Source organism: Agrilus planipennis, unplaced genomic scaffold (assembly GCF_000699045.2).
Source record: "Agrilus planipennis isolate EAB-ADULT unplaced genomic scaffold, Apla_2.0 scaffold49, whole genome shotgun sequence".
NCBI classification, from domain to species: Eukaryota; Metazoa; Arthropoda; class Insecta; order Coleoptera; family Buprestidae; genus Agrilus; species Agrilus planipennis.
Window position 1 is genome coordinate 362994 of NW_020438913.1, and position 23671 is coordinate 386664.

General features: G+C 32.6%; 1 protein-coding gene and 1 long non-coding RNA gene across 9 annotated transcripts in view; both read right to left on the reverse strand.

The window, feature by feature from the left end:
• Positions 1-3226: 3226 nt before the first annotated feature.
• On the reverse strand, positions 3227-9221 carry LOC108733378. The gene is made up of 2 exons (XR_001937217.2): positions 8804-9221; positions 3227-3302 (listed from the first exon to the last, which is right to left on the reverse strand). It is a non-coding gene; the product is annotated as an uncharacterized LOC108733378 (long non-coding RNA).
• A 1352-nt stretch (positions 9222-10573) lies between these two features.
• The window catches only part of LOC108733379 (unconventional myosin-IXa), a 76712-nt gene continuing 63614 nt past the window's right edge, over positions 10574-23671 (reverse strand). For 3 of the 8 annotated variants that reach the window (XM_018464509.2, XM_018464508.2, XM_018464510.2), the window contains 11 exons: positions 22563-23644; positions 21927-22140; positions 20932-21308; positions 20282-20589; positions 19338-19739; positions 18024-18071; positions 16672-16956; positions 15567-16386; positions 15279-15382; positions 15094-15222; positions 10574-15031 (listed from right to left, as the gene is read on the reverse strand). In XM_018464509.2, the coding sequence (XP_018320011.1) occupies positions 12151-15031; positions 15094-15222; positions 15279-15382; positions 15567-16386; positions 16672-16956; positions 18024-18071; positions 19338-19739; positions 20282-20589; positions 20932-21308; positions 21927-22140; positions 22563-23444 (6450 nt within the window). In that variant the 5' untranslated portion in view covers positions 23445-23644 and the 3' untranslated portion in view covers positions 10574-12150. The remainder of the gene's footprint in view (positions 15032-15093; positions 15223-15278; positions 15383-15566; positions 16387-16671; positions 16957-18023; positions 18072-19337; positions 19740-20281; positions 20590-20931; positions 21309-21926; positions 22141-22562; positions 23645-23671) is intronic. The other 5 variants (XM_018464511.2, XM_018464513.2, XM_018464512.2 and 2 more) reach the window with 5 other exon arrangements.

Genomic DNA, 23671 nt, shown 5'->3' on the forward strand with positions numbered 1-23671 from the left:
TAAACATAGGTCTCCCCTATATATAAATTAAAAAAAAATACTAAAACTAAACGTGTTTGTTTATTGTCAATTTATTTGCAGTTTAAGTTAAGGTTTGTTTGTATCTTGAGCACACTTTTAAATACATACACCTAGTAAATTAATAATAAACAAATGATGACAAATATCTCAAATTTTCTCGAATTCTTTGTGGCAAAGTTGATTGCTTATTTCAACTACAATTTATTTTTTTAGTATATGTGGTATTTTGTATATACAAAAATACATACACATATTTATATTTTACCTAAATGAATTTTAGCGATTTTCCCAATTAGTATGTATTTTTTAAAATCATTATACTATTAAATAATATCTAAAACACACTGTTCAAATTCAATTAAACGATTGGTTATGGTGTGCTAACAATTCCATCAATAACTGGAATAATTTAAATTTACTTTAAATGACAGAAAATTCTACTTCTTATTATTAATAAAACGTTCAAATCAAGCAAAACAATAATATTCTTAAAAGGTTGAATAAAGCATGATAAAATTTACTCGCATTCTCTAAATCATGATAAAAAGCAGTAGAATACATCTGCTTATCGTTACCATTATCTGCCGAACTTGCGCTGTCGACAAAAAGTTTTAGAATGTCTCAGAAACATTTACAGAGGGTGATTAAAAATGAATTGTACGAAAAGAATTACAAGTTAGAAAATGGAGACCGAATGACGAATATTTAAGAACAAATCAGAAACCAGACTCAACTAATTAATAGTAATAAATGTATAATACTATTTCTCTAAACTAAACTAAAACAATAATACAAAATACCATCACTCACGATCAGTTTGATTGATAACAAATATAGATGGTATAGTCACACTTTTTAAAGCAATAAAATGTAAATGCAGATTTTTAAATTTCATAGGATTTGTAAGGAGAATATGTACCCCATGCTATTTGTTAACGACCATATATTATTTAATGTAAACAGAAATAAATACAAATCAGACATGTAAAAAAACAAAATTTCTATACAAATTCCGAAAAAGTAAACTGTAGTGAAAGTGACATTTTAAGTAAGCCAAGCAAAATTACTGATAAATTAGGTAATTACTACATAAATTGAAAGTAAAAAATACACCTGATGAGGTAATATTTATCTAATTAGAAGTTAATTGTATCGGAAAATGAAATTTAACTCAATAATTATCGGTTAGTTAATAAAAAGCAAATATTTTTTTAGCTAGGTATATTCTACATTTAGATTTTTTATTCTTAAAGTCTGTGGTATATTTAATTTTAATCAGTTGATAATTAATGACAAGAAGGTAAATAAAGACTACTCTAAGTTAGAATTACTAATTTTCCTCAGTTTTTCAAATAATTGCCTATTAAAATGCGTTTGGAATTTTTACCTAATTCTGTAATATTCTCTGTCTTTTAGCTAAATTTTAGTTAGATGTTTCCAATGACTCCGTTTCTCATGACTTGTTATAAAATATTAATATATTTTTCTAAACTAAAAGATAAAATAAAATAAATTTGCCTTTAACAGAACACAATTTCACCTAGAAGTTTCAAATTTCAAAGCTACCTACATGCTTTTAACTGAATAATAAAACCTTTAAATTATGTTATTTAGTTTATTTCATTTTAAATTTCTATTTATAAGGCTACAAAGCATTCTATTTATATTTCAAATAATGTTCAACCTACTTTTTATAAATAAAAGTAAAAATCTTTTTNAGTCAAAAACCTATACTTTTTCCGATAGGTACAATAAAGTACATAGTAAACAAATTGCACATTGAATTAATTATATTCATGGGTAACGCCTTCCCACTCGGTAATAACAAAAGTTACGAATTAACAATTTTTATAATAGATAAACATTTTACGAAAACCACATATATATTTTTCGAGTAATTTCACTAAATATATTAGGGCTGTCCGAATTGGCATAAAAATACAATTGATTTCCATTCCTGATAAATTAAATTTTGTAAAAACAAACCATACCCTAAGATCCCACCGCTTAATTGTGAAAGTATCAGTTTTTTCAATGAAACGCACTTCAAAAGAAATATTAGTGAAAATGTAATACATTAGTTCAGGGTTGCCTATAAAAAATTAGCCGCAATTACAAGCAATTAAATTTATTTTAATCAATTTATTTATATCAATTGCAACTATATGTTTTTTAAAATAAATTTATAAGCAGTAACACTCTAAAAGTCTGAAGATGGTTAAATAAACCGAAACGTTATAAAAAACATATAGTTGTGTAATTATTTGATCGCCATCCTGGAAAAACCAACATAATTTAATATTAACGGTCAAGAATTTAACTTCAATTTACAACAAAGACAACGTAAACAAGTAATATTCAAAATTCATAGTTAGCTTTTAAGAAGTTCGACCCTGTGTCGTACAAAGCAACCAGATGAAGGTCGATATGCCGGCTGCTGTTATAATTTGCAATTTTTATAATAACTAACGAGTAATATTGCTTCCATGCCGTCAAATCATAAAGCAACAACTATACCATTTATGTATATTAAAATAGCAATATTGAACTAGTAAGAGCGAGTATTTCGATAATAAAAAGGATAGACGATAATCTCGGTAATAAATATAAATTATTCTCAATTATAGGAAAATGTATGATTTAGATATTAAAAATAGGCTTTGGCAGTCTAGAATAATGGAGTTTTTAAGAAATGACCAAACTTGCTATAGCTTGCGTGTTTCAATTCCAGTTTTAACCGGATTTTAATCTGTTAAAAAGACGTTTTTTTTTCAAATTTTCCAAATAAATATTTGAAAATATTTAGAAAGCTGGCAATATTTGAATTTTTCCTAATTTTATAAGAGCTGACTCCACATTATTTGCAGCAAACCTATTCTAATTTCTGATTGAAATCTGTTAAAGTTTAAACCATCGATAATGAAAATATTTCAATACGCAGAATTCATTTAAAATTTTAAATTTTACTACTAAAATTATGTGTATAAATTATAAAGAAATTATTGGCGCAAACAAATGAAGAAATGCGTAAAACTAAATCTGTAAATTTTAAATGCTACGAAAATGAAGTTCAAATGTACTATTTATTATCGTAAAACGCAAAATTCAAACAAAGAAAACGTTAGAAATGATCCTTTTAATTTTTGGAGACATAAAACGGATATAAAATGGAAAACATGTAAGTAATAAATGAGAAAAAACTCACCGTTCTGATAGCAATTGGGGCGGTTGGTATTACAATTTTTTTCTCTCTCTTTCCTATGAAACTCCTTCGGTAATATCTGCAATAAAGTCAAATATTAAATTCAAAACTTATAAATGTAATAGACTTTCTCATAAATTTCTGATATTACGTAAGGCGGGCTTTCTTAATTAATGAGACGACAATTATGTATCTAATCCAAAATATAGAAAATACATGATTTTTTAAGTGTTTGATTAATTATATTACCTAAAGAGCATTAAGACTAAGTTCCATACAAACATTGCTACCGCTTTGCACCCCCTTAGGGATTGAATTTCCAAGTAACTTTTCTTATTCGTTATATAGATTATTAAAAGAAACCGCTCTGTAAAATTTCCGCTATCTATAACCAAGAGTTTAGCTTATGATGAGTCGATGACTAAGTGAGTCAAAATTTTTCTTTTTGTATGTAAATATGTATGTATGTATCTATGTTAGAAGAAATAGAGCAACAGTACAACATGGAATATTTTGCAGAATTTAATGCTACCAACAAATCTCATTTCAAATTATTCTTCTCTTTGTGGCTTTTTTCTATTTTGAGATGTTTTGGAAAATCTGAACTTTGCCTATTTCTATTTTCATCAATATAACTTAATTAGTAAAAAGAAAACACCAAGTTTTTTTCCACATCTATCTGTCCATCTATAATTACCGCAGGTTTTCCACATACGTTCGGCTGAATTCGGATCATGCTAATTTAAAAATAAAATGATATGATTAATAACTATCATATATTTTTGAATTGACAATTCAAAACTCGGGCGCTTTGCGACTGTTCCTAAGCTCCTGAGGTATAATCTGAGACGAAAGTAAAACATAAAAATGCTTATGAAAAAGTAAGCTTGAAAAGTCAATTTTTCAAATCATCAAAAAATTCCGTTGAGTTTATCGTGAAAATTTATTACTAAANCCAATTGTAAATGTGGTGGATATCCTTATATATCCTTTAAAGCAATATAAGAGAAGTTTATGACCAACGTAAGTAATCCTTAAAGGGTAAAAAGGGACTCCTGACCCCTGGTAAGACATTCTAACTTGGCAACATTAAATACACACGAATATCTTACTATCAACGCAACAATTTATATTATTTTCCACTATAATTGAATAAAATCGCAACCGACCGCTATTTACTACTACATCGAGCAAACCTCGATGGAAACTAAGCCCGAGTTCGGAAATTTTAAACCGAATACGAAGCGATGACAATTCATTGGTTCACGAAGCCTGATTAAATATTATAATAGTAAGCCGAATAAAACCGAAATAATAAACATAATGTAAAATTAGTTTTGCTTTTCTATTTATTAACTTTTTTTCTTATTGTACCTACCGTTTCATTCCTGAGCTTTGTTAAAATTTTGACCATGTGATAGCATTTGATAAGATACATGAGTAGGGAGTTAAATAATTATTTATTACTAGAGTTATAAACTTCACTAATAAAGTTCGAAATTTTCAAAATAAAAAAAACAATGTGTATTTCCGCTTAGTAAATTACCTGTAGTAAAATATGCAAGTATTTCAAATAAATTACATATCTCCAGCCCTACAGGACTCTTAATAAATATGTAAAATAAAAAAACCTGAAAGATAGGCACAAAATAAATTCCTGAATCATTAAAAGAAAAAAATATTGTATTACGTGATTGACCGCATCGGTAGACAATAATTGTCCGTATAATACTATTACCTATTTATTTTTACTCGCAAAACAACAAAAACATGGTCACGATGAAAGAAAATAGTCTAAAACAAACAGATGTGAGTTTCTTATCATGGTCAGATGATTCAGCCTCTTGGGGTCTTTTTGGGTTAAAATCAAGCCAATTCCTTCTAGCTTTGTGTTTTTTGAGACACTATAGTTTAATTATTTGAAGTTATTTTTAAAAGTGGTTTAAACGATTGAAAAGCGCACATTTCGATGCATTAATGCAATTGCAAAGTTTAAAATTAGACTTTTCGAAAATGGCCCTGATAATGATACAATTTTCCGAATTTCTTATAAACAAATGTCTCTATGATGGGCTGTGGTTCAATTATTTAAAGTAATTTTAGAAGCTGTTCGAACCATTTGAAAGTGCAGATTTCGGTGCATCGAATGCGTTATCAAAGTTCAAAACTACACTTTCCAACGGTGACCCTGAAGATGATCAAATTGTCCAAATTTCTTATAAACATAGGTCTCTTTGATGGGCTGTAGTTCATTTAGTTAAAGTTAATTTTAAAAGCGGTTTACAGTATTAGAAAATGCAGATTTCGGTGCATCGAATGCATTGTCAAAGATCAAAATTACACTTTCCGATGGTGCTAAAAATGATCCTGAAAGTGATCGAATTTTCTAAATTTCTTATTAACATAGGTCTCTTTGATGGGCTGTAGTTCAATTATTTGCAGTTAATTTTAAAAGCCGTTTAAACTATTGGAAAGTGCAGATTTCGGTGCATCGAATGCATTATCACTATTTTATTTTACTATCAGAAATAGCAAATATTTAGGTTCAAAAGGAAGGGCAGGCATTTTGTCCCTTTTTTCTACAAACAAAATTATTAAACCCCTACAAACGAATTCTGCAAAGTATGCAAGTTTTAACACCTGTAATTTTTACTTTCGGAAATTGCAAAGTTTTGTGTGCAAAATAATGGGTAGGCAGCACCCCTAAAAAAAATCTAATATTACGCATTTTTTTCCCGACCTCAGCAAACAAAATTAACAAATCAAATCTAACAAAGCAGTTTTGAATAATATACTTATTCTAACACCTATAACTTACACTATTAGAAATTGCAAACTTTTAGGTAAAGGATTGGTAAAAATGGTCCTTATAAAAATTTGACTTCACATTTTGTTCTCGCCATCTACAAACAAAATTATTAAAATATGAGTAACAAATTTTGAATAATATGCAACTTTTAATACTTGCAATTTTTATTAACAGTAATTGCAATGTCTCAAGTTCAAAAGGAAGAGTAAAGAGCACCCTTATAAAACGCCTAACTTTACACATTTTGTCCCCGCCTTTTACAAACAAAATTATCAAAAACTGACAAAAGAGTTTTAAAAAGTATGCGACTTTAAACGCTTGTAATTTTTACAATCAGAAACTTTTAGTTTAGAAAGATTTAAGTTCAAAAGGAGGATAAATAGCATTGTCATAAAAAATATAACTACATGTTTTATCTACTTTCCCTACAATCAAAACTATTAAAATCTGGCAAACGAATTTTAAAAAATATGCAAGTTATAACACCTGTATTATCCAAATATAGACAGTATATCGTCATTTTTGAGTATTTGCTGCCACTAAAGCATTTAATATTCGCTATCTCACTGTAATTAATGTTTAGAATTAATTGTAATGTTTTAGATTCGGTATAGAGAGTAGACATCATCGTCACAAAAAAAACTGACTAAACATTTTGACAAACGATTTATGTAATGTATGCATGTTTGTAGTTTTTACTCTAAGTTTAAATTAGTAGGTTACCATAGCGCACTTATTTAATTTCGCGCGAAGGAACCATAATTTGAATTTAAAAATGTACAGCTTTGAACTTGCTCGTCCTGTATATAGGCAACCCACCATTCGGCAAAGTATGACGCTGTAAAATGATACAATTTTCTGAACTTTTTATAAACATAGGTCTCTTTGATGGGTTGTAGTTCATTTATTTAAATTTAATTTTAAAAGCGGTTTAAACTGTTTAAAAGTACAGATTTCGATGCATCGAATGCATTTTCAAAGTTCACAATTACTCTTTGCGAAATTCTTATAAACATAGGTCTCTATGATGGGCTATGGTTCAATTATTTAAAGTAAATTTTACAAGCTGTTCGAACCATTTGAAAGTGCAGATTTCGATGCATCGAATGCGTTATCAAAGTTCAAAACTACGGTGTCACAAATAACCCTGAAGATGATCAAATTGTCTAAATTTCTTATAAACATAGGTCTCTTTGATAGGCTGTAGTTCATTTAGTTAAAGTTAATTTTAAAAGCGGTTTAAACTGTTTAAAAGTGCAGATTTCGATGCATCGAATGCATTTTCAAAGTTCACAATTACCCTTTGCGACGGTGCTACAATGGACCCTGAAAATGATACAATTGGCGAATTTCTTATAAACTTAGACTGTGGTTCAATTATTTAAAGTAAATTTTACAAGCTGTTCGAACCATTTGAAAGTGCAGATTTCGGTGCATCGAATGCGTTATCAAAGTTCAAAACTACGGTGTCACAAATAACCCTGAAGATGATCAAATTGTCTAAATTTCTTATAAACATAGGTCTCTTTGATAGGCTGTAGTTCATTTAGTTAAAGTTAATTTTAAAAGCGGTTTAAACTGTTTAAAAGTGCAGATTTCGATGCATCGAATGCATTTTCAAAGTTCACAATTACCCTTTGCGACGGTGCTACAATGGACCCTGAAAATGATACAATTGGCGAATTTCTTATAAACTTAGACTGTGGTTCAATTATTTAAAGTAAATTTTACAAGCTGTTCGAACCATTTGAAAGTGCAGATTTCGGTGCATCGAATGCGTTATCAAAGTTCAAAACTACGGTGTCACAAATAACCCTGAAGATGATCAAATTGTCTAAATTTCTTATAAACATAGGTCTCTTTGATAGGCTGTAGTTCATTTAGTTAAAGTTAATTTTAAAAGCGGTTTAAACTGTTTAAAAGTGCAGATTTCGATGCATCGAATGCATTTTCAAAGTTCACAATTACCCTTTGCGACGGTGCTACAATGGACCCTGAAAATGATACAATTGGCGAATTTCTTATAAACTTAGACTGTGGTTCAATTATTTAAAGTAAATTTTACAAGCTGTTCGAACCATTTGAAAGTGCAGATTTCGGTGCATCGAATGCGTTATCAAAGTTCAAAACTACGGTGTCACAAATAACCCTGAAGATGATCAAATTGTCTAAATTTCTTATAAACATAGGTCTCTTTGATAGGCTGTAGTTCATTTAGTTAAAGTTAATTTTAAAAGCGGTTTAAACTGTTTAAAAGTGCAGATTTCGATGCATCGAATGCATTTTCAAAGTTCACAATTACCCTTTGCGACGGTGCTACAATGGACCCTGAAAATGATACAATTGGCGAATTTCTTATAAACTTAGACTGTGGTTCAATTATTTAAAGTAAATTTTACAAGCTGTTCGAACCATTTGAAAGTGCAGATTTCGGTGCATCGAATGCGTTATCAAAGTTCAAAACTACAGTTTCANAACTTGGTTTGTTGAATAACATCGTACCTATTGCACATACAGTTGTATGTATGTTTCTGAAAAGCTCACTTTTTAGGGCATTTTAAAACTTTGCGATTTCTTAATAAACAAATAACCTCGCATTGCAGTATTGGAAATCGCCTATTTTAATTTCAATTTAAAATTCAATCATCGAAGAGTAAGTATTTGTAAAGCCAATTATGTTTGTAAACCATCAAAGAATAAACAATTTCTCATAAAAATTTAGTTTTTCAAACACCAACATAACACCTACAAAAAAAAAATTAATAACTTACCGTATCGGTAAAATCCTTTCCTTATCCCACACACGTCTGCTGTTATATCCTGTTATCAATGATTTCCAATGAGAGAGCAGGTAAAAGAAGTTTGAATTCCCTCAAAACAAAAGCTTCGCCTAAATCGCAGAGGAATATTTAACAATTATATCATCCTTAATACCGTTATTGCACACACTTTTAAAACACATACTCATATATAATACACAACATAGCCACCAATATCCGTAATATATTTAAACTAATCGTAAATGAAACTTATTTTCTTATACCCACATAAATACGCACTAATAATGTAAAATCAAACTAGCACAATGTGCTTACAATATTTTTTGTCGTCAAGATTCACAATATTATTTCTTTCTTCCATTTATACATCCAAGTAAACAGCACGGTCAAACTTATTGTACATATGCCTGTGTGTGTGTATGCGCTGCCCTTGATATCGCGATAACAAGATTACATTCACTTTCTTTCTTCGAACCATCATTTCTGCAATATTCGTGGTTTTTAATAAATATCGTAGTCATTTAAATTATTGATTATTATGTTTTAAAACATACTGTAAAAAAATAGGTTTTTAGTTTCCTAACAATTACTCAATTACATAGTGCAATTTTTAATCCTAAAATATAATTAATTAACACACAATACGAAGACTATTCAGAAAATTTCCCAAATTTATATAAGGAGCATTCAAAAAATAAGCAACCGATTACTTTAACACACGACCCAATTTTTAATTACTATTTCCCTATAAATATCTTTGAAATCTTAAAACTATGAACCTTATATTTTAATGTAGATTAATACATCTTGAAATTGAAGGGCATTATAAAAAAAAAATTGAAAAATTATTTACAATAATTTATTTTGAGAAAGATTAACTTATGGATTTTTTATGTACACATACTCACAAAAATATATTCATGTATAACAAAACTGCAATTATGGCATTTGGTATATAATATGTACATTATTATACATAAATGGAAAACTACAAATATATTTAATCAGTCAGTCACAGAAGTTTTAGTACAATTATTCATTCAAGTCCATTTAAGTAACATGGAATGTAGTCTTTGCTTACCGTTTAATAACTGTACCACTTATCATCGTTACGATTATTTCCTAATATTTTATAAATCAATCATTAAAATAGAAAAAATAGAAATAAATTACCGTCGGGACACATCGTTCGATTCATTCGTGTTACCTATCTCAGCAACATTTTAGAAAAAAATTCAAATCGTATTCGTCTTATTTAAAAACAACATGTAGGTAGGGATAATTTATGGCATTTTCAAATCCAAAAAACCTAGTAATCGTAAAAATGTAAAGTATATGATTATAATCACCGTTAATTAATAAATGCGAAACAATACTCAAATGTTATTAACAATCTCTTAAATGCGCAAATATAACAATACAAGTGTTTAATACTATGTAAATGAGCATTTAACAGTAAAAAATGATGCAAAGAACAACTATACAGCGCAACGTCTTTTTGTAATATACCTTAAAAAAATACATATACAACAATCTTTCCTCCTAATATCACACTTCAACATCGATATAAATACACTTAACATTGTAATTATACATTTATGAAAAGCTTGTTCCCAGCACTTGAAGTCAACAGAATAGCATATAAATTTATCAACTAAATATTTCTTAACACGAACGTCGTAACAATAGGGGGAAGTTGAATAATTATCATTCATAGAGTCAACAAGAAAATTTTTAAATATAAAGTATTTATATTATGAATCGAAAACTTTATTATCGTCAAAACAAGCCGATAATGCTTTGCTATGCTAAATTAAATCAAACATGAAGTTTAGTAAATATGCTTGTTTTCAATCAGGTAAACATTTCCGTTATCTCGTAGTTCAAATCTGGGTTACTACTAACATATTAATCATAAATTACCAAATTTGTATATAAGAATTCCAAAAAGGACAAATGCTAATGGATGGTATGCATAAAATAGTCAAAATAGCCACTCAATTTGAAATGCATAAAAATGTGAATAGAATTTCAAACATTGACTATCTCTATCACACAGATTTTCGTATTTATATCTACCCCCAATATTGAGTGTCTACTTTCAAAAACGACAGATTCCTTAGTATCAGACTTAACTTCACGAAAGATGAATATTTATATGCGTGTATCAATCACTAAGAAGATTCCTATTGTTGAAAGTAGACACTGTAGTGCTGGAAGATACGTTCATATTTATGATACAAAAGAATCAACCAGGAATGAGTACATAGGTACACAAAAAAAACACACTCAACGTTTTGAGATTCATTACATAATTTTTATGAATTTCAAATAGGTGGCTAACTTTAAGAGTGTGATACTAGGCTAACAATTCAATTTTATGGATACCACTCATTAAGTAATTTACCAAAAATTTCTGAAAAACGTCTAGTAATAAACTAGGCTATAATCAAAAACGTTTTATATTAATTGTTTATGTTAATCTTCTCGCTAAACGAAAAAACAGGGGAAAGATTGTTCAAGCATTACGAATCCACAGAATACACCCTGTGCCTCTCCCCACTCCAAGTAAAAAAATGAGGGATGCGTTATTTGAATATGGGTGACTTTACAAAGGAACTTGGTTTGTTGAATAACATCGTACCTATTGCAATTATTTAGTTATAGGCAAAAATGAAATTGGATTGAGACCGTATAGAGGACGTTGACACTGTTTTTATGATTCAATTAAATTACTACAGCCTCTCACGGAAATATGTATATGTAGCATATGAAATGCAATGTCTGAGCATTTTTTAAAATTATTTTAACCACAAAATTTCTTTCATTTTAACAAAAATATTTATAAGTTCATTTTGTTTATCATCTCCCGTGATTTATTATCATTTTATGAGTATTACTTATAATTAGACTAAATCATTTTTCAGATATTTATTAGCAAATAAGAAATGATCAGTCTAATTTTAAGTTAGAACTAGTTTAAATGCTATTGCAGAAACGTTACAAAAACTTTAATGTCTTTTGTAGTTAATAAATTTTCAATTAATATGAAAAATCCAAAAAAAAAATTGAAAAAGAATATAAATCTTTTGAATAATAGATTTATATGACAGGCAACAAAAAACTTTAAGACATTTCTATTGAAGAAATCTTTTGAGCACGAGTAAAAATATTTTACCTGTTCCTTATATCTAGCAAAAGTCCAGACCAAAGTACGCCAAGAAACGAACGTTTTACAACGTATCAAAAATTGTCATGGTTTCTTAATTACTCATTTCTCTTACACGTTAACACGATTATTATTTATTGTCCATTAAAAAATCCTACCTGTTCATCATTCACACCATAATGGGGTCTTCGTGTTCATCCAAATTTCGCACTATATCAGCCGAATTTTGTCGTTTAATCTTGGGCGGCTGTGTTGAGATGAATTTACCTTCTGCTCCTGAACCACTACTGCTACCACGCGCTGACATACTTTTTACCTTGGGCTTCTTTTGTTCTCCTATGTAAGAAACGTCGTCCCAACTTCCTTCCCCATCTAAATCGGTCGACAACATGTCGTCGTCAGAGGTGGCATTTGTAAGAGTGGGTAACGTAGATGCCAGATGTTCTTTTTCCTTCTTAATTTCCTCAATATGACCGACCAGCATCGCTTCCTCGTCATCCGGATGCTGATTCTGGGGCAACATGATCTCTTCTTGCGTAAACACTTTAGAACTCCGCAATGAAGATAATCTATTGGTAGCAGCCTGACATGCTGTATCAAGTGTATCAATATCATCCAAAGTGTTTCGCACTTTGCGTAATTGTTCTTTAATAATGGTCTCTATACACTGCGTCTGACTGGAGATGTCGTGCAAACTATCCTGAGCCGGTACTAGCTTGTTGGTCCTCAAGATACAAGGGGCAAAAACGATTGCCAAAGAAGCAGCACTCATTCGATTGGTTTCTTCATGTAGGGCTACCCTTGCTAAATGGAAGATGAGTCTCTCCATCAGATCGTAATTCGGCTTCGGAAGTTTCTTAAGGATATCGTAAAGGGTCGAAACTCGATCTTGAGTATCTTTCAGCATTGCGGCCGTGATAAAGTTCTCGTAGCATTCGAATGTGAGCAAGGGTTCAGGCATTTCACGCAGAAAACTCTTAAGAACAGACGCAAGCACGTTGACTTGATAATTTTCAAAGTTAACATCTTTGGGGTTTTCTTCCATTCTGGCTTTAAGTTCGCGTACTTTTGAATTAACGCCAGACTTTCGATAAATACCTTCTGTGTAAAGACCATACATTTCAATGGTGGTAATTAAGCGTTCGATAACACTCGGTATTTTACAGTCGTCAGTAAGTAAGTCAGCCAATGGGACCCCAAAAACTTTATTATTTTTGCCTTCAGACGTTGAGAAACTGGCATCCTTCACGCAAGTGCTAGACGCCTTCGTATAGCATTTCTTATGACATGTCAATTTGCACGACTGGCAAACAAGACCACGCTCAATTGGCCACATAAAAAAAGAATTACATATTTCGCAAGCTGTTGGTATATTAATAATGGTGAGCAAGAACCGATGTCCAGCAAATTTGATAAGTTCGTCGTCTTTCCGCTTTTTGTCCTTTTTTCGTTTAAGTTTGCTCGGCTTTTCAGTTACGACACGTGATGTCATGAACTCATTCATGAAACCACGGAACGCATTCACGCCCATTGTAACGGGAAAATCTTCATCTTTTTCTTCTTGTTTACAAACCGTATGCATTGCATGAATAAAATTCGCAATCAGATCTTTGTATTTAATGTCACCCGTGCCGTGCTGATTCGCCGTGCTGTAAATCTGAACTAAATTGTCCTTAAATTCTCGCAAAGCTTGCTTAAACACACGATCAACTTCGCTTGGATTCTTCCCTGCTTCCGACTCCATCTTGCAAATTTTGCTTGTGATAAAGTCTTGCATAAGTTCGAATTCCCGTGCATCAGAAATGATTTGATCTGCGCTGTCTGTAAACTCAGAAGTGCCAGTTAAATTAAATTTGCTCGCTTCAGACCGTTTCCCAACATCGTAAGGTGCACGGGAGTGTTTTCTATGTTTCCTACGGCCCGGTTTGTTCCCTTCGGATGTAGAAGCGGCACATGGCATTTGAAGTACACTCTTATTTTGTATACATTTGGTATGAAATAATTTCTTACAGTAAGCGCACTTATGACCCTGCATATAAAACAAGTCGGTCGCCTCGTTACAAAATGCGCAAACTTCATCTTTGTTCGTCTTCTTAGCTTTACTAAAACAGTGGCCGGCCATCATGAACGTGTTATCGTTTTTCCATTCGAGTTCGTTATTCGTTTTTGACTGGGTTTGCTGCGCATCCCCGTGGTGATGTTCTAAAGTTACTTTCGTGGCTGGATCAGAGTTGCGTCGTTTTAGATCGAGCGGCGTGAAGCTACTGCGCGTGCGTTTCGGCGTCAATGTTTGTTTCGACAATGTGCACCATTCGTTTTCACTCTGTAGAAGTTTTGTTGCTATTTCTGCACTTCTCTGCCGCTTAATATCATTCGTTTCTTCGATGGTGCCCAACATTAGACTGCGTTCTATTGCACTTGAATCTGATACGTCTTCACCCAAACTCCTTATTAGGTCACGTTTAGATTTTTTCCGATCCGCCCTCAGTGGTATTTCCGGTTTAGTTTGCGCTAGTTTTTCTTCTTTATGTGTTTGAACAATTTTAGCCAGTTCACTTTTCCGTACCGAATCCGAGTTTTCCCTTCGTCTCACTGGAGGTAAACTTATAAGACCATCAGGAGAGCCTCGGATGACGCCTCCTGACATATCGTTCACTCTTAGTTCTCTTTTAAGTGGTGTATGAATTCTGTCTTTAAGAAATCTGTTCTTTGGAGAGTGCTGTTGATTTTCTTTCTCTGCCTCTGATGATGAATGTTTCATCCATAAGTCTTCGTAAACAGATGATCGACCACCGAGTTCTGCGGGCGCAGATGCTATGGCTCCACTTTCAAGATCAGTTTCGCTACGTGATGATAAAATTGGCGACCAATTATCACGGCGCCTAATAGCGCTAATTAATCTGTTATTATTGTTATTTCTGCTTTGTTTTCCAGGCGATTCCAAGTCCGAACTGCTATTTTGAATAGAATTTCGTTGGAACGGTTGAGTTTCTGATACTACATAAGGGTTATAAGCTTGAACGTTTTCTTCTTTACGTAAATCTCCAAACCTTGAAAAAAGAAATGAAACGTGAATACTTCCATTTCATTAATCATTTAATATAAACCTTACCAACTGTTCTGTGGATCCCTTTCCTTTTCAATACTTTTTGACTGAATTGATATGATGCCTACTGGTAATGATTGAGTGCAGCGAAGATTTTGCTTTAGTTTCGTTTCTCCATTCTCTACGACACTTTCCCTAAATAATAAACAGCTATACAGGAATGTTTAACGAAGTAACGAAAGCTAACTTACGAATTCAGAGGTTTCAGTGACTGATCATAAACGGAAACAGGAGGAGTGAGCGGATTACATAAAGTTTTTGTTGAAGCCTCAGGTTGTTTGTGTCGTAATTTTTGCTGTAAATAGATTTCTTGGTAAAAGTTTCTGGAGAGAATTCTTTTTATAGAGGTATGTTCATTTAACGCTTGTATGTACTACTACGATAAATATGAACTTTCATATTCTATTTTTGAAATAAAAATTGAATAATTCAACATTATTTTACCTATGTACAAACATTATTTTTTTAAAAGTATTTACCTCCTTTTGTTCTCGAAGCCTCTGACAGACGTACTTTCTCACTAAGTATCCTCTCGCAAGAGCTTGGAACATGACAAGTCCTTGTTTAAGTTTCTGCACCCATGACCGTGCCTTGTATCCTCGCCAACACCTCTGTATTTTCATTGCCGCATAAACCCTTTTTATTTGTTTCTGAACAATAAACATTCGACAATGGGATTGCAAAGCGATCACGGCCTGTTTCAATCGTAGAAATCGTCTTCGTTCAAGGCATGCACGGAACCAGCGTTGCAAAGTGATTATGCTGGCCATGATTTGCTGATGTAATTTACCATCGAGTTTATGTTTTTCAGATTCCCGAAGGAACACTTTTGTTGTTCCTAGTTGGTAGTTGTCTCTGTTCAGATTGAGAGTAAGTAAAAAGTTCCGAACATCTGTCTGAGAACTGAGAAGCCCTTTCGGAAGCAAAATGCGATAGAGTTGAATAAATTCGTCATAAGTCAGTCGCACGTTAAACCCGGCCTGACGTATTCTAACAGTTTCCAGCATTCCAGTGTAGCGAAGCTGACGTTGCACGGTATCGTTGTCGAATTCGTTCGGAATCTTATTACCATTTGACTTGATACATCGGATAAAATACGGATTTGCTTGGTTTAAGGTGTCCATGAGAGAGTGAAGGGATTGTTGAAATTGGGCGGCTACTGTGAGTGGTTGTTTACGAGACTTTCCGGGTTGTGCGCCAGCCGCAGCTAATCCAGTTCTACCTGCGAGCGTTTTGACCGACTGAAGATTCTTTAGACCCTTTTTACCCCTCTCGCGTGGTCTGAACGACTTGTTTTTCCTAGGAAAAAAGGGGATCGATAGGGAAAACTTAACAAAAAAATTAGATGATGCAACAAGCTGAATCATGCACCAATAAACCAACGAATAGCTACCAGACAAAATACCAAACACCCGACATTAAAAGTAGTTGCTTTCTTCTTCTTTCTTAAAAACTCAAAACCAGGGATTAAATGGAATTGTAAGAACTTAAAAGAAACAAGAAATTGTGTTGTTTCGCCGTCTCTTAAGAATCCTCATTTTACTAAACCCATCACCATTAAACTCCCATAAACATGGTACATACTTAACGATCTGATCGGCTAATTGCATGACGCGAGCCTCATCGGGACAAAGAACTCTTCTTCCGTAAGAAGAGGTAGAATATCGGGAATGAGTGTACCCCCTGCCTGTCGAATCCCTTATCGGCTTACTGTTGGGATTTGTAGTAGTTGTAATAGAAACGTTGTCATCCGCTCCACCTTTCAAAGGCGAACCCAAGCTAGTTGTGCGCGTGCGTTGGATTAAGTGCTGTCTTGTGTATGGCACATCGGCCACTCTACCGTACGATAGTGAATTGCGTTGTCGGCTGCTAAGCGAAGAAAAATACCCAGTGAAAATCAGCATCCTACCGTTCTGACATCCTTGGTTGAAGTTGATAATCGTTGGAAAAATATGATACAGTTCGTGACAAGGAACTAAGCTTATTATGTTAAAGACACAGCAAGTAAATTAATTTTACAATCAAACCGATTGAAGAGCACTTCCTAGCAGATTTATTTATGTTATTATGGCAATTATCTTTTATTTACTGACTTCAGATACTGACAATCAGTTTATAATCACTTCTATCTGCACCTAGCGAAAGATTATAATGAATAGTTAGTTAGGGGGGTCACTGAACGTGACGAAAGAGAAGGGAGGAGTCCAAAAAGGTGAAATTTTATAGACAACTCCTTATTATTGCTAGCATTACATATTAAAGAATGGTGGTATACAAGTAAACTTCGATAGTACTAAATTCTTTCGACATAAATAAATTGCCATCACTTAAAAATATCTCCCATTCCTTGTCACGAACTATTATCGTACATTTCTTGTTAATTAAATCCGCCACAAATAAAAAAAAACCGATTTCCATCATTTTTCTATTCAGTGTGTTCTTTCCTATTTTCTTGCACGTATTATTGTTATTAAAAACGGGGGACATTTAGTAACTTTAACGGCACAACATCCACATGCGAAATTAAAAACCAATTAACCATAAAAAACTAACCATGCAAAGAAAATTCGTACGGAGAAAATTGATTTTCATTTATTATCCGATTTTCTCCGTACGTTAAACATTTACATGTGTAGATGATGAGCATGATAAGACGGAAGAATTACACACTGGGCGCGATTGAGCATTAAGGTCACACTGTAATGTAATGGAGATGAAGACAACTCCACAAGGAAAAAAAACGATATACCAGGTGTCCGCTTACATCACGAAAGTAAATCAAGTATGTATTCTGCGCTGCTCGAGGCATGTTTAACAAATTTAATTATCTTATTTTAATTTCAATGGTCACCTGATACACTCTAATCGAAAGTAAACTAAATCAAGAGGAAGGAAAGAGTTTTTCAATAAGAGCAGCAACCATTTTCAAAACTTACGCAATTCGGTTTACTGTCAGATTTACAGTCGAAACGGTCACTAGATAGCTATGAAAACAAATTCAAATCAGATCTTTGCTGCCCAATAATATTATTTATTTATTTTTAATTATTTATCTTATCAAATGCCCACCCAGTATCAAATTTTAACAAAGTTCACTTTTACTTCGCAGTTTTATTCCTGGCCATTAAATGAAACACTGAAAAGCACAACAAATCAGCTGGAAAAATTGACGTAATAAGAATATTTTCCCACCCAGAACAATTTAAACTGAACATAGTAAAAAAACTGCTGTCAATCGTAAGCAAGGAAAACGACAATGACAAATTCAAACAGATTCTCTCAAAAAAAAACGATATTTTATTTCCGTAACATAATTGCTTAGAGGTTGTTCATAAAATACATTCGCAAATAAGAGGGAGGGAGGGGTATTGCTTAATGTGACGAGGTATACAAGGAGGGAGGCGGTCTAAGGAAATGTGCCATTAGCAGCTCATCAATTTGGTCTTAATGTGTTTTTTAACTTGGTGGTTCTTAAAAATTTTCATTAAGATGCGGGGGTAGCTTTTTGTGACGTAATATTTATTAGAGGGTTGCTAAAAGTGTGACTTAGCAAGAAGGAAGGAAGGTATCTAAAACGGTGAAATTATAGGTGACGTATTTTATGAACGACCCCACAGGAAATACTCCCTTTTGAAATTGTAATGAAAGTTACGAAAAAAAATTGAACAATGGACCAAACGATTATCTTTCCTTTAAACCATAAGACTTAAATAATGCTGTAAAGTATGTAACAATTAGAAGAGCCGATTTTCGGCATCTAAGAAGTTAAGTAACTTAGGATGGAATGCGGTAAGAACATAAAACAAATCACTTCGAAAAAAATTACTACAAGTGCAAATGGCAGAGGAAGATTAGATTACTGTTTACATGTACTTAGTGATGAGGATCTTGAGATAATGAAGGTAGTAAGCATAGTAAATCAGCTCCTACAGGATATCTCATTCACAATAAGTGTCATCAAAATAAACTTCTGAAATCTTTACATCCCAAAGTTCATTAGCTTCTAGATCTTTTAATACAAAGCAGATACCCTACGTTTTAATTACGGCCCTACAGTTTTTAATCTTTCTTTGTAAAATATCAAGCAAAAAATACTAACAGTTCCTTTTAAATAATGCATAGTACAGCAGTACTTTTCGTCATTGTCATTTCCTTGATGGGTCCAAAGCTTAACGAAAAACAAAATAGAAGTAAAATGAAAACATTAAGCCTAAATATTTCGTAGTTCTCAACACTTCGTCCTTACTCACCTGATGATATTTTCGTTGGGAACATGATTCCTATATCGTTGCTGCACGTTTATCTTGCTTCCATCGACCCTATTTTGCCTGTGCACCTTTCCCGCCTCTCGGAACGCGAAATAAGCGCGGAAGAAGGCGCGCACTATCGCCCACCTGAAAACAGCCACCGGGTCGGCGCCAACCAGTTCACGCACGAAAGCCATGGAACTGTTTTTTAGTACGCTTACAATATCTTGTCGCATCAAGTCAAGATTTTTCTCACGCATTTCCGTCACCTGGTACTTAACTTTGCCCGCATAGTGGACAACTATAAATGCAGCTTCTCGTTTTTGGGGTTGTTGATACCAATTGTTGTCGCGATGCATCGAATTAAACTTTTGTAAAAGTGTCTCGTTCGTTGCACCAGGAAAACTAATGCAAAAAGAAAAGATGAGTTTCAAGATTTGTAAAACTTTCTGAATTTAATTTTTTTTTCTAATGTTAAATTTGATGAGTGAAATTAGACCTTGTGCATATTGTTATTGAGACGAAAAAAATATATGCGATTCGAATTTTTAGTTTATTTTAATTTTTGAAACTTTACCAATATTGCATTTCATACCCCACGTAATTTTCACGTGTAAATAGATATAAATAGATGAATTTTCATCTTAAAAAAAATATTTTGTACCCATTACTACACCTTTAACAAAACTCGGAAGCTAATATATTCAAAAATGTAAACATTAATTATTATTATATACGTATAATATCTACACGCAGATGTAATATTTGTTTGTTAAATATTTTCTTCCTACATTTAACATTTTTAGAACGTTACTGCAAGTATATGCACAGTTTAAACAATTTGTTTCACAATTTCAAACTATGTACTGAATATACCTGATTTTAATACTTCTTAACTAACATTAACACAGAAAAATTACTATGCTCGGCTGAAGTACAATACTTACTTGCACTGGTCGTCTAAGATGCACAAAATTCCATTGGGTTTCCCTTCAACTAACTGCAGACAACCTGTATTATCCATGAATTCAATGTTAGTCCATCGAATTCCTTCTCTTCTATACTCTTGTTGTTCATAATTGAAAACATGCTGATTAAAGTAATATTGCAAGTGTTCATTAGCATAATTAATGCATAATTGCTCGAAACTATTGCACAGCCCAAAGTCTTCAAACCCAAATATATCCAGAACACCTATAGAATTACCCTGATGTTCCCGTAAGGTATCCTTTTTTGACAGGAGCGCATGATTAACCTTTAAACAAAGTAAATAGTTTAAATTTTACCAAAAAACACTTCTGCATACTCCACTCCCACCAACTACTAATACTGACGAGCAGACAGTTCCTTCACCCTCCTCTTAGTAATCGTAGGAATGGGTGAGCAATGATTGTGAAGAGACAGATAATATGAACGAAATGGAGACAAAAGAGAAGTGAATGATTGTAAAATATAACTGCTCCAGCATTAACCTAAATTATCCAGTAAAACTTGGGCCATTATCACTAACTGTATGTAATTTTCAAACTAAACTACTTCGAAAATACCAACGTATTTAACTAAACTTACTAATTAATGTTCAATAATTAGAACTTACCTGGAGAACTATCCAGTCAAACAGAGCCCCATACAAACATTTGGCCATGGCATCTCGGCTAGCAATGGCTTCTGGCATGCGATAATTTATTATTAAAGTTTCCCCAGAAGCTCTAGCCCTTTTAGACGTCAGAGCTTGCAAAAGAGTCTCCTGTTTAACTCGCAGCAATTCGGAAATAATCGAAACCACTTCTGGGTTTTTTACACAAACCGCATCATCGTGATGATAGGTCGCTTTTCGTGGCTGAAATTCGATGTTCCCTAGCAGCAAAACGGCTGATAATACAGAGAAAAGACGACGCTGTTTTTCTGCAGTAAAACCGACCATTTCCATTGATTGCTTCAGACGAGAAAATTCGTACTTCTCATCCACGTTATCTACAAGAAATTAAAATAAAATTATACAAATATTAATTCAATGATGACAATGGCCTTATACAAAGCTAATGACAACAAAAGGAAGATTTTACAAAAAAAAGAGAATATGCAGCAAAATAGCCAAAGGTGGTTGGGGATTGAAAAAATCAGCAAAACTTTTCATATCATGAAGTATCTAATGAGATAAAGACAAGTGAAAAGAAGAAACTTAAATGAATGGTTTTACACCAAAAAAATAAATAAGATAAATTATGCTTTATGACAAAAAAACTAGAAGGAAGAATAAGTTATACATATATGAAAAATGAAATAATAAGGATCAATAAGATAAATTAAGCTTTAGAAAGAAAGAAGCAAATTGGAAATAACAAAGCAACACAAAAAAGGTCAGGCTGAAGGAAGGTAGGTACCATGAAAACAAAATATGAAATCAAGACAAACTAATGAGGCACATTTGTATATATTAAAATGATAATATAAATAATGAATATGACACAATCACACATAAATTCAATAACAGCATAAATGCAATTGCAAAGACACACCCACACATGCAACAAATGAGTTTATAAAGGGCATTTTAGTTTTTAAAAATCTTCATACAAATACAATACAAACCTAATGAAATACATCCACTTTTATTAAGATAGTTGTAATGATCAGCGCTTTCTAAGTGCAAACTTTGTTTTTCTTGTTCATTGGCTCCTTGTAATAAATAATAAAAAACGTGATAATTCCTCTCATTTTTACCCTGAGAGCAAATGCGTGATTTCTCTAACAAATATTTTTGGACTACAGCACCATGAACCATTCCATTTTCTTTATAGTTCACCTGTTAATATGAGAATACATTTTCGGTCAAAAACAGCCTACATAAACAAACCTTAAATAACAAAAATAAAGAAAATAGTATAATAAAAATGTTTATAAGTGAGAAAATAATTAATGCTCAAATAGTAACATCTTTCAAAAGCAAATGAAAAAGATTTTTAAAAATATTAGAACATTATAGACCAATAGAAAAAATAAATTCAAGATTTCCAATGAGATGGGTTTCAAGCTTTATAAAAAAGCAGGATATTTCATTATTAAGACCATGAATACTATTTAGACAAAGAAAATGAAGCAAATCAAAATTTCGCAAAAACAAATGGTCAAATTTGAATATTTTAACATTTACCAAAATATTTGTATTTTATTTAGGAATCCCTTCCAATAATAATGTGAAAATTGAATTTTATTTAATTTGCATACCTGAATAAATTTTCCAAATCTGCTGGAATTATTATTGTGAGCAGTTTTTGCATTCCCAAATGCTTCCAAAACAGGACCTGCACTTAGTATGGTCTGTTCCACCCCACTGCCATGTGATCCTTTTTGACTAAGAGCCGTCAAGTGATGTAAAAGAAAATTTGTACTCTCTGTTTTACCCGACCCACTTTCCCCACTAATCACTATGCACTGATTTTTCCTATCCTTCAACATGCAATGATAGGCAGAGTCAGCTACAGCAAATATGTGTGGTGGTAAGTTAGGCCCTAGCCTTTGATTCTGATACAATTTCACATATTTGGGATTGTAAATGGGATAAAACTTAAATGGATTAATGGCTATAAGAATTGAACCAACATAGGTGTAAATATGACCAGCATTGAACCTTGCACGTAAATTATCAAGCAGAGTTTGTTCATTTAAATCTGGCAACTGGCACAGATCTGGGTACTCTCTATCTTTTGGCTGGTAAAGAAATCTATAAAAATAATCTCGAATCAACTGGGGGTCCATTGTAAAGTTATCTGTCCATATGAAATCGTTCACTTTTTCTCTCAAGTAAAAGCGATATGAGGATTGATCAGTCCGACCCTTTGGCCAAAGTAACATAACCTGTACAGGGCTTTCCCTTGGCCCCAGACTTCTTTCTTTGCATTCTCGTCCCAGTGCATCTCCAATAACTTCTGCTAGCTCATAACTACCTCCTCCAGGATTTTCATTCAGAGATAATCGTTCCACGATACATGACACAATTTCTTCAGCTGTTGTCTGCTTACTGGCCTCAACAGAGAGGGCTTCATAGAGGTCTGATAAGGCACCCACATACACTTGCACAATGTAACGGCAGTTGTCGTTGTCGGACATTTTTATTTGATTTGAAAATCTGTTACGAAAATCATTTTTTGAAGATCAATTTAGTGCACTCATAGCGTCACAACCTTCATTATGGTACATATTCTTGTTTCACTTTTGCACAGCATTTTTGGTTAAGACATCTTCGATTCACGTCCAGTCCTTTCTTTCATTTTTTTTTCGTAACGTCTTTCAACTAATCACGAAACTTCCTGAAGCAACGAAAATATTCTTTTATT